The 13,903-nt window shown below is 54.0% G+C and overlaps 2 protein-coding genes across 4 annotated transcripts; one reads left to right on the plus strand and one right to left on the minus strand.

The window, feature by feature from the left end:
• The first annotated feature begins 499 nt into the window (after window positions 1–499).
• On the plus strand, window positions 500–4,309 carry FCER1G (Fc epsilon receptor Ig). The gene is made up of 5 exons (XM_088154665.1): window positions 500–641; window positions 2,237–2,328; window positions 2,479–2,514; window positions 2,905–2,931; window positions 3,963–4,309. Exons 1-5 carry the CDS (start codon window positions 584–586, stop codon window positions 4,017–4,019), a joined length of 270 nt encoding a protein of 89 aa, XP_088010791.1. The 5' UTR covers window positions 500–583; the 3' UTR covers window positions 4,020–4,309.
• Window positions 4,310–7,184: 2,875 nt separating this feature from the next.
• POLR3C (RNA polymerase III subunit C) lies at window positions 7,185–13,804 on the minus strand. Of its 3 annotated transcripts, none has more exons than XR_015798627.1 (15): window positions 13,733–13,804; window positions 12,808–12,993; window positions 12,135–12,390; window positions 11,587–11,772; window positions 11,411–11,499; window positions 11,125–11,229; window positions 10,041–10,133; window positions 9,860–9,940; window positions 9,185–9,236; window positions 8,991–9,051; window positions 8,754–8,904; window positions 8,441–8,542; window positions 7,997–8,123; window positions 7,762–7,911; window positions 7,185–7,665 (listed from the first exon to the last, which is right to left on the minus strand). XR_015798627.1 is itself a non-coding variant. In XM_088154667.1 (15 exons), exons 2-15 carry the CDS (start codon window positions 12,952–12,954, stop codon window positions 7,584–7,586), a joined length of 1,605 nt encoding a protein of 534 aa, XP_088010793.1. In that variant the 5' UTR covers window positions 12,955–12,993; window positions 13,733–13,804; the 3' UTR covers window positions 7,185–7,583. The 3 variants fall into 3 exon arrangements, 1 of the variants encoding a protein (XP_088010793.1); XR_015798626.1 differs by having other exon boundaries at window positions 7,997–8,141; XM_088154667.1 differs by having other exon boundaries at window positions 7,997–8,046.
• Between the last annotated feature and the right edge of the window lie 99 nt (window positions 13,805–13,903).

Here is a 13,903-nt window from a genome sequence, read left to right on the forward strand (position 1 = left end):
CTCGGGGACAATGGAAGGGGGCAGAGAGGTGGCTCTGGTGACACCTGGGGACATTGGGGGGAGGTTTGGTGGCACCTGGGGACATTGGGGGGGAGGTTTGGTGACACCTGGGGACATTGGGGGGGAGGTTTGGTGGCACCTGGGGACATTGGGGGGGAGGTTTGGTGGCACCTGGGGACATTGGGGGGAGGTTTGGTGGCTCTGGTGGCACCTGGTGACAGCGGGGGGGGCAGGGAGGTGGCTCTGATGACACTCGGGGACACAGAAGGGAAGTTTGGGTGGCTCTGGTGACACTCGGGGACAGCGGGGGGGGGGGGGGGCAGGGAGGTGGCCCTGGTGACACCTGGGGACAATGGAAGGGGGCAGAGAGGTGACCCTGGTGACATTGGGGGCAGGTTTGGGTGGCCCTGGTGACACTCGGGGACAGCAGAGGGGGGCAGGGAGGTGGCCCTGGTGACACAGAAGCGAAGTTTGGGTGGCCCTGGTGACACTCGGGGACAGCGGAAGGGCCCTGGAGGGAAGTGGGGGGAGGGGCCGGCGCTGCGGTCACTCCGCGCGTGACCGAGGGGACCCCGCGGGGACAATGGGGACACGATGGCTCCTGGGGCTCGTCCTGCTGGGGACACCCGGGCTGGCCGCAGGTGGGAACGGGGGGGGGGATTTGGGGATTTAGGAGCATTCAGGGGATTTGGGGGATTTTGGGGGTTTGGGGTGTCCGGGGAGTTTGGAGGGGATTTGGGGGAATTCAGGGAGTTTGGGGTGTCCGGGGGGGGGTTGGGGGTTTAGGGGCATTCAGGGGATTTTTGGGATTTGGGGGATTTTGGGGGGTTTGGGGTGTCCGGGGGATTTGGGAGCATTCAGGGGATTTGGGGGAATTTTGGGGTTTGGGGTGTCCGGGGGGGTTTGGGGGTTTAGGGGCATTCAGGGGATTTTTGGGGTTTGAAGTGTCTGGGAGGCTTGGGGGGATTTAGGCGATTTTGGGGGGATTTGGGGTGTCCGGGAGGGTTTGGGGTGTTTGGGGGTTTAGGAGCATTCAGGGGATTTGGGGGATTTGGGGGGTTTGGGGTGTCCAGGAAGTTTGGAGGGGATTTAGGGATTTGGGGGAATTCAGGGAGTTTGAGGTGTCCAGGGGATTTGGGAGCATTCAGGGGATTTGGGGGGATTTAGGGGATTGAGGTGTCTGGGAGGCTTGGGGGGATTTAGGGGATTTTGGGGGGATTTGGGGTGTCCGGGGGGGTTTGGGGTGTCCGGGGGGCTTGGGAGAATTATGGGGATTTGGGGGATTTTGGGTTTTTTTGGGGGGGAATTTGGGAATTTGGAGGGGACAGGAAATGGAAGTGCTGGGATTTGTAGGGGGTGAAGGTTTTAGGAACCGCGTGGGGGGGGGGTCTCAGGGATTTGGGGTGGTCCAAGGGATTGGGGAACCCTGGGAATGGGGGGTCCCGAGGGTGGCAGGACCCGGGAATGGGGTGCTCGGGATTTTGGGGGTCCCAGGGGATGGGGGCACGCAGGGATTTGGGATCCCGGGGATTTGGGGTCGCAGAGATTTGGGAACTCGAGGATTTGGGGTCACAGGAATTTGGGGTCGCAGGGATTTGGGATCCTGTGACACACACGCCCCGACTGTGCGCTGACCCCATGAAACCCCCCAAAATCCCCCCCAAACTCCCTAAAATCCCCCCCGAAATTTCCCCCAAAATTCCCCGAGACCCCCCAAAAAACCCCAAATCCCACCAAAACTCCCCAAAATTCTCCAAAATCCCCCCAAAACCCCCTCAAATCCCCCCGAAATCCCCCCCAAACCTCGCAAAATCCCCTGAAATCCCCCAAAATCCCCCCGAGACCCCTCAAAAAACCCCCAAACACCCCCCCAAGAAACTCCAAATTCCCCGAAAAAACTCCCAAATCCCCCCCAAAAAAACCCCTCGAAATCCCCTCAAAACCCCGCAAAATCCCCCGAAATCCCCCCCAAACCTCGCCAAAAAAACCCAAACACCCCCAAAAAACCCCGAAACTCCACAAAATCCCCCAAAAACACCCCGAAAAATCCCCTGAAATCCCCCAAAATCCCCCCGAGCCCCCGCAAAAAAAACCCCAGACACCCCCCAAAAAAACCCGCAAAATCCCCCCAAAACACCGAAAAATCCCCTAAAATCCCCCCGAGACCCCTCAAAAAAAAACCCAACCCCCCAAAAAAAATCCGAGAACCCCCAAAAAACCCCAAAATCCCTTCCAGGGCTCCTGGCCGAGCCGCAGATTTGCTACGTTCTGGACGCTGTGCTCTTCCTCTACAGCCTCATCCTCACCGGCCTCTACTGCCGCCTCCGGGTGAGGGAAATCCCTTTTTTTGGGGTGCAGGGGTGACCCCAAAATTCCCCTTCCCCATCCCCACCGCTCCCCACCCCATATTTTTAATTTTTTTCCCGTTTTCGCCTTTTTTTTCCCCCCCCTCATTTCGGTTCTCTCTCCTTTCTCCAGTTCATGGCTCGGCGATGGCAAGGAGCGGCTGAGAAGGTAAAAAAAGGGGGAATTTTGGGGGATTTTTTGGGGTTTTTGGGGTGTTCGGGTGGGTTTGGGGTGTTTGGGGGCATTCAGGAGATTTGGGGGTTTGGGGGGATTCGGGGGAATTTGGGGGTTTAGGTGCATTCAGGTGATTTTGGGGATTTGGGGAGGATTTAGGGATTTTTGGGGTTTGGGGTGTCCTGGAGGGTTTGGAGGGGATTTAGGGATTTGGGGGATTTGGGGGAATTCAGGGAGTTTGAGGTGTCCGGGGTGTTTTGGGGTTTAGGGACATTCAGGTGATTTTTGTTGGATTTTTGGGGTTTAGGGGAGATTTTTGTGTTTGGGGAGGATTTTGGTGACCCCCCCCCCAAAAAAATTTCCTTTCTGTTTTTGTTCCCACAGAAGAAGGAGGAAGAGGGAGTGTACGCTGTGAGTCACGGGGGCGGGGTTTGGGGTCCCCCCCGTTTGTGGGGTGAAATTTGGGGTGTTTGGGGTGTTTGGGATTAAATTTGGGGTGTTTGGGATTTGGGGTCCCTCCCATTTATGGGGCTGAGATTTGGGGTGTTTGGGATTAAATTTGGAGTGTTTGGGATTTGGGCCCCCCCCCCGTTTGTGGGGTGAAATTTGGGGTGTTTGGGATTTGGGGTCCCTCCCATTTATGGGGTGGAATTTGGGGTATTTGGGGTGTTTGGGATTAAATTTGGAGTCTTTGGGATTTGGGGTGTCACCCCATTTATGGGCTGAGATTTTGGCGTTTGGGATTTGGGGGGGTTTGGAATTAAATTTGGAGTGTTTGGGATTTGGGATCCCCTCCATTAATGGGGTGGGATTTGGGGGATTGGGATTTGGGGGGTTTGGGGTGTTTGGGATTTTGGGGTTTGGGATTTGGGGATTTGGGGGTTTGAGGTGTTTGGGATTTGGGGGGTTTGGGATTTGGGGATTTGGGGGTTTGGGATTTGGGGTTTTGGATTTGGGGGGTTTGGGGTGTTTGGGATTTGGGGGATTGGGATTTGGGGGTTTGGGGTGTTTGGGATTTGGGGGGTTTTGGATTTGGGGGTTTGGGATTTGGAGATTTGGATTTGGGGATTTGGGGTTTGGGATTTGGGGTGTTTGGGATTTGGGGGTTTTGGATTTGGGGTTTTGGATTTGGGGGTTTGGGATTTGGGGGTTTTGGATTTGGGGTTTTGGATTTGGGGGTTTGGGATTTGGGGGTTTTGGATTTGGGGTTTTGGATTTGGGGGTTTGGGATTTGGGGGGGTTTGGATTTGGGGGTTTGGGGTGTTTGGGATTTGGGGTTCCCCTCATTTATGGGATAAAATCCGGAGCGTTTGGGATCGAGGGTGTTTGGGTTTTAGGGTGATGATGGGAGGTGACATTGAGGGGTGACAATGGGGCGGGGGGGGGGTGGCACAGACACCCCCCCCCCCAGACCCCCCCAAAATCCTCCCCACCCCCCGCAGGGTCTCAGCTCCGAGCACCAGGAGACCTACGAGACCCTGCAGATGAAGCCCTCGTGACCCCCAAATGTCCCCCCAGTGTCCCCAAACCTCGGGACCCCCCCGTGTCCCCCCCACCGTGTCCACCCCCGTGTCCCCTCCCTGTCCCCAAACCCTGGGACCCCCCCCCCCGCCACCACCCTGATGGAAATCTGGAATTTCCCCCCCTGGAATTACCGGATTTGGCCCCAAATTGCTGAATTTTTTTGGGGGGGTGGCTCCTCCCAATCCCCCCCCCCCCCGGGACGTTTCTGTCCCCACAATTCTGTCTGAGGAAACCCCGTGGAAATAAACCAGTTCAAACCAGTTCAGACCAGTTCAAACCATCGCTCCCAGTTTAACCAAAAAGCTGCGATTTGGTCCCAAGGGTGGAGAGGGAGGGGTCTGGGATCCCCCCTGGAACTGGGAATGGGAATGGGGAGCACTGGGAGCACTGGGAATGGGGAATGGGGGACACCAGGTGGTGGCAGGAGGTGACAGGAAGCGACATCAGGAGATGACAGAGGTGACACCAGGAGGGGACAGAAGGTACCAAAGATGACACAGGACGGGAGAGGAGGTGACAGAAGTGACACACAGGTGACACAGGAGGTGACACAGGTGCTACAGGTGACCCAGAGGTGCCACCGGCGGTGACAGAAGTGACACAGAGGTGACACAGGTGACACGCAGGTGACCCCGGCGTCGTGCGCAGGCATCGCACTGGAGCTGCGCCACCCTCGCTTTGCAGCCATAGTGAGAAGGTCGGGGAGAGGCACCCGAGCCGCCATCTTGGGAGAGGCACCCGAGCCGCCATTTTGGGAGTGTCACCCGAGCCGCCATCTTGGGTGTGTCACCCGAGCCGCCATCTTGGGTGTGTCACCCGAGCCGCCATCTTGGGTGTGTCACCCGAGCCGCCATCTTGGGTGTGTCACCCGAGCCGCCATCTTGGGAGGGGCACCCGACCCGCCATCTTGGGAGAGGCACGCGCGCAGTGCCGCGCTCTGCCCACAAGGCGGCGCTGGGGAGACAGGCAAGGGATGGAATCAAGGAGAAAATCCCGCAGAATGAGCGCCCCAAAAACCGCGACCAGAACTGAGAAAACGCCGGCCTGTGTGTGAGTGCATTAGCGATCGATCGCCGATCGAATCGATCGGCAGGCATTAGCGATCGATCGCCGAGCTGATCGATCGGCAGGCATTAGCAATCGATCGCCGATCTCATCGATCGGCAGGCATGAGCAATCGATCGTCGAGCTAATCGATCGGCAGGCATGAGCAATCGATCGTCGAGCTAATCGATCGGCAGGCATGAGCAATCGATCGTCGAGCTAATCAATCGGCAGACATGAGCAATCGATTGCCGATCGGATCGATCGGCAGGCATGAGCAATCGATCGCCGATCGGATCGATCGGCAGGCATGAGCAATCGATCGCCGAGCTAATCGATCGGCAGGCATGAGCAATCGATCGCCGATCGAATCGATCGGGCAGGCATGAGCAATCGATCGCCGATCGAATCGATCGGCAGGCATGAGCAATCGATCGCCGATCGAATCGATCGGCAGGCATGAGCAATCGATCGTCGAGCTAATCGATCGGCAGGCATGAGCAATCGATCGTCGAGCTAATCGATCGGCAGACATGAGCAATCGATCGCCGATCGGATCGATCGGCAGACATGAGCAATCGATCGTCGAGCTAATCGATCGGCAGGCATGAGCAATCGATCGCCGATCGAATCGATCGGCAGGCATGAGCAATCGATCGTCGAGCTAATCGATCGGCAGGCATGAGCAATCGATCGTCGAGCTAATCGATCGGCAGGCATGAGCAATCGATCGCCGATCGGATCGATCGGCAGGCATGAGCAATCGATCGCCGAGCTGATCGATCGGCAGGCATGAGCAATCGATCGCCGATCGAATCGATCGGCAGGCATGAGCAATCGATCGCCGAGCTAATCGATCGGCAGGCATTAGCAATCGATCGCCGAGCTAATCGATCGGCAGGCATGAGCAAGCGATCGCCGATCGAATCGATCGGCAGTCGCGATCAATCGATCGCCGAGCAATCGATCTCTCATTGCCCTCTCTCTCTGCCCTCTCTCCCTGCAGCCCTGCCCGGGCTCTCGGGTCCCTGCAGTTCCGCTCTCTGCCCACCAGGCGGCGCTCAGGGCACAGGCAGGGATGGAATCCCCGATCCTTCCAAAAATCCTCCGGAATGAACGCCCCAAAAAACCCCGACCAGAACTGAAAAAACTCCTGCCTCTAACCCAATGGAAACTGTAAGTAAACCCCTTTAGATTTAAAACAAATTCTAGCTTTTTAAAATATTTAATTTCTATTCAAATTCATAATCTATACGTATTTTATAGATTCAATTTAATTTCTATTATAAGATACCACATATACAATATTATTATTCATTATTAATATTCCTAATATTTATACTTTATATATGAATTTTTAGATATTATATGTTTTTAAGTTTATATTTTTTAGTATTATTTAAAAGCCCTACCTCTAACCAAACAGAAACTTTATTTTAAACTATATTTAAATATATTTTTCTATTTATAGTTTTCATATCGATATCTGTACCTCATATTCATATATCTATATTATGTATATTATATATTAAAATATACTATAATAGATATTAAATACTATATAAATACCTATATTTATTTATATTTTCTATCTATTTATACTTATATTTAGATATGCATGCATGTTTATAATTTTATGTCTGTATATATTTATTGTGTATTTGTATATTTTTATATATGTATTTTTATCTTTTTATCTTTTCATTTTTCTATTCTTCATAGAATTATTTTCTCCTGATCATGCAGAAACAACCTGCCACCACTTAGAAACCTGGCTGCAGTCTGAATGCCAAAATCCTCCTCCAAACTGATCCCAGGAACCTTGGAAAGGTGAATTTTGTTTCCCAGGGAAAAGGGACAGAGTTTGTGTCCAGGGACCTGGGCACCCATCCAGATTTCTCCCTGCTAAAAATTCCAAATGGGCGGGGATTGCTGCCCCCACCTTGAACCCTGGCTGCCTTTGGAGCCTCCTCCAGAAAATTTGGGCAGTGACTTTTTATTTTTTTAGAGGCAAAAAGGGGCACTGTTGGTGTCTGCCTGCTCAAATTCCTGTTCAACCTCCCCATGGGTTTTACAGAGAGTGACAGACTCTGCCCTTAAATCTTTATTTTTAACATTTATTCTACAGCTGAATAGTTCAGGTTAACAGGGATTAGACTGAGTTCTTGGACCCAGCATAGGTTTTGTTCCACAAAGACCCAACAGAACTTCCTGAGATTACACACGGGACACCTGAGCAGGATTTTGTGCAGCAGAACTCGTGAGTGTGGAGGGGAACTGAGAGCTGCTCAGCACCTGGAGCAATGGGCTGCTGGACAGAGGTGCCACCCACCAAAAACGAGCAGCAGGGCCCGTGATGAGAGAAGAGGAGAGGAGGAGGAGGAGGTGTGACACAACTGCTGCTTTATCCTCCTCAGCAGCACGAGCACTGTGGGAAGGGGCAGCTGGTTCCTGTCTCCATCCATGTCCTTGTCCCTGTCCCTGTCCCTGTCCCCTCAGGGCCTCTTCATGGTGCTCTCGATGAACGACTCCAGCACAAAGATGGTCTCATCCACCTGATTCTCACTGGCATCAATCCTGGGGGGGGGGGACAGAGAGTGATGAGCAGCCCCCCCCACGGGCTCCCCAAGCCCCTTCTCCATCCCCCCTTTCCATCCCCCCCAGCCCCCTCACTTGTTGACGTTGCGTTTGAGGTTTTCGAGCTGCTGCCGCTCGGGACCTGTGATCATCTCCTCCACCTCGTGCAGCTGAGCTGCCTCAGCCCCCGTGGCCTGCATGGAGGCCAGAATGGCCTCCACACGCTGGGATTTCTCTAGGAGTCTCCTAGGAGGGGAACAGGGACACGTGGGTGTGGCAGTGGTGGCTCTGGACCCAGCACGCCCGGGCCACCCCCAGCAACAGAGCTCACTTGTTCTCCCTCATCTCGTGTTGCCTTCGCTCCATCAGGTTAGCCACGCTCTGGGGAAGGAACAGGTGAGTAGCCAGCACAGGTACTCTGAGGAACCCCACGTGGGGGACGTGGGCACACCTGGATCCTGGAGCAGGAAGGAGCTCTGCAGGGTCCACAACCAGGTGAGTCCCCAGTTCAGGTGTACTGGGGGGCACCAAGGGACCCTACGCTCCCCAAAAACCCAACAAGGTGGGGGGGACACACAGAGGACAGTGCTGCTGCCATGCCTGTGACATCAGGAAGGAGGGGGTTGTGACAACAGGACGTGGCACCTGTGGGACTGGGGGCTGCAGCATTTCCCTGGAGCAGAAGCAGGCAGCAGGGCCTGGATTCCCTGGGAATGAGTGCATGGATAGAGCAGGATCTGTGATATTTGGGGCCCAGCAGGTCCTTTGGATTCACCTTGTAGCATCTGTGAAGCAGCATCCGAGCAGCAGCCATCACGTTGACTGTGTACAGGTAAAAGGTGCGGGATGGAGCATGGTCTGGAGTCTTGGGAATCTCCTGTGGAAGGGCAGACATGGTGGGAACAGAATGGAGGAATCCCCTTCCCCAGAGGGGTCCCTGTGCTCCCTCCCCTGCAGGATTTAACCCTCCCCAAAGGCTTGCCCATACAGAGATTCCAGGTGGGAATTCCCTGGAAGTGCCCAGAAGTGCCTGTCACCTGGACAACTGCTACACCTGAGCAATCTCTGGGATCCCTGAGCTCCCTCACCTGTAGGGACACCAGGTTCTCTGAGAGCATCCGGTAGAGCATGTCCTTGGCTTCCTTGGCTGGGATCATGGCGAAATCCTCCACCTGCTTCTGCTCCAGGTGCTTCTTACGCAGGAGCAGGCGAAATATCCTGGCACAACGGGAGCCAAACCTGTGCCAGGGGGAGAGGCAGTGAGGGAGGGACGGTGGGAAGGGGCTGTGGGGGGGACCCCAGGGCACTGCAGGTCCCCACATCACCTCTCCTCCACAATGGATTCCAGCGTGGCTGTGGCCAGCGACACCAGGGCCTTGTGCAGGTCTGCAGGGGATGAGGTTAAAGGAGAATTCCAGAGCTTGGGAATGATGGATGGATGAATAAATGAATGAATGGATGGATGGATGGTTAATTAATTAATTAATTAATGATTCTGGCCTGGGAACACAAAGGATACTGACGCTGTAGGTGCCCCCGCCGCTGTCCCCTGACTTCCCAACAAACTCCAGCTGCAGAGAGAGACAACAGGGAAAAGTTCAGGACATCCCCCTGAAGGAAGGAAAATAGGGATTTTTTTTTTTTTTCTTCAAATCTGGAGTGGGAAGAGTAAGGAGATTTTGGGGGAAAAAAAAAAATCTGGGACTTTAACTGCCTAAAAACATGGGCCAGGTCTTAGTGACTCTTCCAGGGACTTTTAAAAATCTTTAACATCTCTTATATGTCCCCAATGTCAGAATTTTAGGTAGCTTTAATGACTTCAAAATTACTTCAGTATTTTTTTAAAATAACTTTTGATATTTTTTAATATCTACAGTAGCTTTTACATATCTTTCCAGTACCATTGATATTTGTTAACTAAGTTATATATCTGTTAAATAACTCGAGTATTTTTAAATAGCTTCAGCATCTGTTAAATATCTCCAATGTCTGTAAAATAAATTTAATACCTGATAAAAAATTTCAGTATCCGTTCAATATCTTTCATATCTGTTCAATAACCTTAAAAACTTTTGGTACCTGTTAAAAACCTTGCTTAACTCTCAGTGAAACATTTTACCCTCAGACAGACAGAAAAACAACCAAGGAATCGTGGAACCAACATGGAAAAGCCCCGGGGTGTCCCCAGGCTCACCGGATCATCAGCCAGGAGTGCCAGGTACTGATCCAGCACCTGCTTCCCAATGTTGTATCCAGCTGGAAGAGCTCGGAATATCTACAGGAAAAAAAAAAAAAAAACAAAAAAAAAAACAAACAGGGAACATCAAGGGATTCCAAGGGGACACCAAACTTCCCAGGGGATTCCAAGGACCCACCTCATTGGAGGAGAGGGGCTGAGTGTGGGGTGCACCCGAGGCTGTGGTCACCTCGCTCATGCGCAGCATCGTCCGCACCACCTCACTGCTGGTCTGGATTGGGGGGAAAAAAAACAGGGATTGGAGTGGGAAGAGCTCAGTTCCAGAGTGGGAATGAAGAGCTCAGTTCCAGGGTGGGAAGAGCTCAGTTCCAGAGTGGGAATGAAGAGCTCAGTTCCAGAGTGGGAAGAGCTCAGTTCCAGAGTGGGATGAGCTCAGTTCCAGAGTGGGAATGGAGAGCTCAGTTCCAGAGTGGGAATGGAGGTAAAGGCTCAGTTCCAGGGTGGGAAGAGCTCAGTTCCAGACTGGGAATGGAGATAAGAGCTCAGTTCCAGAGTGGGAATGGAAGGAAGAGCTCAGTTCCAGAGTGGGAATGGAAGGAAGAGCTCAGTTCCAGGGTGGGAATGGAGAGCTCAGTTCCAGAGTGGGAATGGAGAGAAGAGCTCAGTTCCAGAGTGGGAAGGGAAGGAAGAGCTCAGTTCCAGAGTGGGAATGGAGAGCTCAGTTCCAGAGTGGGAATGAAGAGCTCAGTTCCAGAGTGAGAATGGGAATAAGAGCTCAGTTCCAGAGTGGGAATGGGGGGAAGAGCTCAGTTCCAGAGTGGGAAGAGCTCAGTTCCAGGGTGGGAATGGAGGGAAGAGCTCAGTTCCAGAATGGGAATGGAAGGAAGAGCTCAGTTCCAGAGTGGGAATGGAGATAAGAGCTCAGTTCCAGAGTGGGAATGGAAGGAAGAGCTCAGTTCCAGAGTGGGAATGGAGGTAAAGGCTCAGTTCCAGAGTGGGAATGGGGATAAGAGCTCAGTTCCAGAGTGGGAAGAGCTCAGTTCCAGAGTGGGAATGGAGATAAGAGCTCAGTTCCAGAGTGGGAATGGAAGGAAGAGCTCAGCTCCAGAGTGGGAATGGGGATAAGAACTCAGTTCCAGAGTGGGAATGGAGGTAAAGGCTCAGTTCCAGAGTGGGAATGGAGGTAAAGGCTCAGTTCCAGGGTGGGAATGGAGATAAAGGCTCAGTTCCAGGGTGGGAAGGGAGGTGGGAGCCACACACACCTGGTCCATCCTGCTGGCCACGGCACTGACCAGGGCCTGATCACGGAAATGCTGGTGAAAGCGCTCCAGGTTGACCTGCCAGTAAATGCCATCGTCTGGGGGAGTCTGGGGGGGGGACAAGGAACAAAAAGTGAGGGGAAAGGGGGCAGGAAAACAGATGGAAATGGGACAAGAGACACAAAACTGAGAGGTGGGAGCCAGAAAAATGAGGAAAAGGGGACCACCAGAACATATTCCAGAATATGGATCCCACCCTTGCCATGTCCTGATTCCATCACTCCAGTACCTCTGAGTTTCCTCCCTCCTGCTTCTGCTTTTTGGCCTTGTGCTCCCTCTCCTCGTCCTCGTCACACGAGTGTCTCCTCTTCCCTTTCCCTGCCAACCCAAAACACTATTTCCCATCTAACCCATCACGACCCGTGGCTGCCCGAGGCTCCCCAGCTCCCGGGGGGGGGCTCTCACCGTGGAGGCTGAGCCGAGGCACGGTGTACATGTCCTTCTCTGCAATGGCCAGGGTTGGTGCAGGGGGTGGCGGTGCCTTGGTGTTCCTGGGGCTTTCTGGGGCAGTCGGGCACCTCTGGATGAAGTGGGTGTCTGCCAGGCGCACAAACGTGTTGGAAACTTCGGTGTAATCCATGGTTTTGCCATCTAGGAGGGAGGGGCACGCACAGTGGATGGATTTGGGATGTTGCCGAGGCTTTGGAGAATGTGGGAGTGTCATCCTCACTGCCATGGTGAGCACCCCATAAACCCTCTGGGATCACATTCACAAACCCAATCCCAAATCCCTGGGTTTTTTAAGAAGCTTCCCACTCTCCACGGTCTCCATTAGCCTGTCCAAGCCCAGATCCTGGATGCTCCTGAGCCTCAGGAGTACACGGTGACACCGTGGCCACCACCCCAGCCTGGCTGTGAACACTCCACGGCGCCTCTGGTCCTATCCACCAACTAAACCCACTCCCAGACCCCCTTTTTTTTTTATTTTTTTGAGGGAGGAGCCTCCTTCCCACCTTCCATGGTTTCAGTGAGGCGATTAGCGACCCTGGCCACAGCACAGCTCATGGGAAGGTGCCCGTGAAGCAGCAGCTCCTCCACCAGCAGCTCCCCCGGGTCCCCGTAGAGTGTCTTGGCCGTGTAGATGTAGCGGGGGTAACGCAGGATCCGCAGGATCCGCTCGCTCCGTGCCTCATATTCCACAGAGCCCCGGGGCTGCACCTCGTACCGCACCAGGTTGTGTTGGATTAGGACACAAAGGGCTTTTTTCACCTATGGGACAGAGCGGGAGAGTTGGACTCCGCCTTTTAAAGGGGATTTAAAGACCGGTCCCGCCCACCCAGAGTTTTCCTGGGTGTTCCCTCCCTGCCCAGATCTCAGTTTCCTTAAGGAGAATTAGAATTTTCCTGCTCCTTCAGAGATTAGTTTGTCAGGGAAATACAAAGCCACACACTCCATTAAAATCTTCCCCCATGATTTATTAAAACTTCCTTGTATTTCGCCAGGTTTTTCCACCAATCTGTCCCTGCTCCTGGACTCTATTCCAGCCTTTATTGGCTACAGAGCATTAGCGTCCCTCCTTCTTCCCAAATTAATCACTCGGAGACAGGCGCACCTCCCACTCCTGATTTATTTCATTAAAAAACTCCCTTCCCCAGGTTTTCCTCCCAGGGTCCCCTCATCCCGCACCTGATCCGGGAGCAGCCCGGTGTCCCCCACCAGGAGCCGCAGCGGCCTCGGTCCCGTCCGGAGCAGAGAATTCCCGACTTTCTCCACGATTTCCCCGAAGTGTTCCTGGAGCAGGAGGGAGCAGAGCCGCAGCTCCGCCTGCGTCATTCCCGGCGGCTCCGGAATCCCAGGAATGTTAAAGAACAGCTGGGAGGACACAGAGGGCACAGATGCTGACACTGTTGCAGTGAATCCCCTCCCGGGGTGTCAGGGTCGGTCCGAAGTCCCCTCGATTTTGCCTCCCGACCGTCCAAGGAGACCTCGAGGACCCCCACTCAGGTTGATTCCACACAGTGGTTTCCTGGCCGGGACAGGTGGATGCTCTGACTGTGTGTTGGTGTATTTGGACTGTGCTGTCGTGACACCAACCAGAGGTTGTGTTGTACCAACTGAGGACTGCCAGACCACACCTGTGTCCTGCAGCACCACACAATGGTCCATAAACCTTCCCACCTCTCGGCCAGAGGCCACTCGCTTTGGAGAAGGACTATTAAGAGTGACCCCCTGGAGAAGACCCCTGAGATCTCCCCACGGATGAAGACTCGTCTATGGGCTGGCCCGTGAGGACGCCCGTCTCGTCTGCTGGTAGCTATTTTCCCATCCCCTTCCTTTCTTTCTCTCTCTCTACTTTGTTTACTACATCTCTCCCCTCTATCGTAACTGAATTGTTGGCATTTAACGAAATTATTTTGCCTCTTTGCACCTTTAAGATCAAAAGAACCATCACGACCCCCGCTCCGCATTAAGAGCGGATGGTGACACGGGGGGAGATCAGCCCTCACACAGAGACCCCCGTGTTCCCCACGGTGAGATTTCCCCCGCCGTGCCCTCCCACGAGCGGCACTCCCCGTCCCGTCAGGAATCCCGGTGTCCCCCCGGCTCTCACCGCCAACTCCGGCCTGTCCCGCCGCCGCCGCCACCACCACGACACCGGCCACGTTCTGTTCCCGCTTCCGGTGGCGTCACTTCCGCTGCCGCAGCCTCCCGGTTCCCATTGGGAGGCTTCCAGCAGGGGGCGTGCACTCCTCTCCATGGCGGGGGCCGCTCTATCCCGCTG

Source organism: Sturnus vulgaris, chromosome 31 (genome assembly GCF_052056855.1).
Source record: "Sturnus vulgaris isolate bStuVul1 chromosome 31, bStuVul1.hap1, whole genome shotgun sequence".
In the NCBI taxonomy this organism is placed as follows: Eukaryota; Metazoa; Chordata; class Aves; order Passeriformes; family Sturnidae; genus Sturnus; species Sturnus vulgaris.

Bases quoted from the DNA above. Each gene is read 5' to 3' on its own strand.
- FCER1G (XM_088154665.1), top strand. From the start codon at position 584: ATGGGGACACGATGGCTCCTGGGGCTCGTCCTGCTGGGGACACCCGGG. The intron at 2,329-2,478 runs GTGAGGGAAATC...TCCTTTCTCCAG, and splicing joins GCCTCTACTGCCGCCTCCGG to TTCATGGCTCGGCGATGGCA. The intron at 2,932-3,962 runs GTGAGTCACGGG...CACCCCCCGCAG, and splicing joins AGGAAGAGGGAGTGTACGCT to GGTCTCAGCTCCGAGCACCA.
- POLR3C (XM_088154667.1), bottom strand. From the start codon at position 12,954: ATGACGCAGGCGGAGCTGCGGCTCTGCTCCCTCCTGCTCCAGGAACAC. The intron at 11,500-11,586 runs GTGAGAGCCCCC...TTGGGTTGGCAG, and splicing joins GCCTCGGCTCAGCCTCCACG to GGAAAGGGAAGAGGAGACAC. The intron at 7,666-7,761 runs GTGAGGGGGCTG...CCCCCCCCCCAG, and splicing joins CTCAAACGCAACGTCAACAA to GATTGATGCCAGTGAGAATC.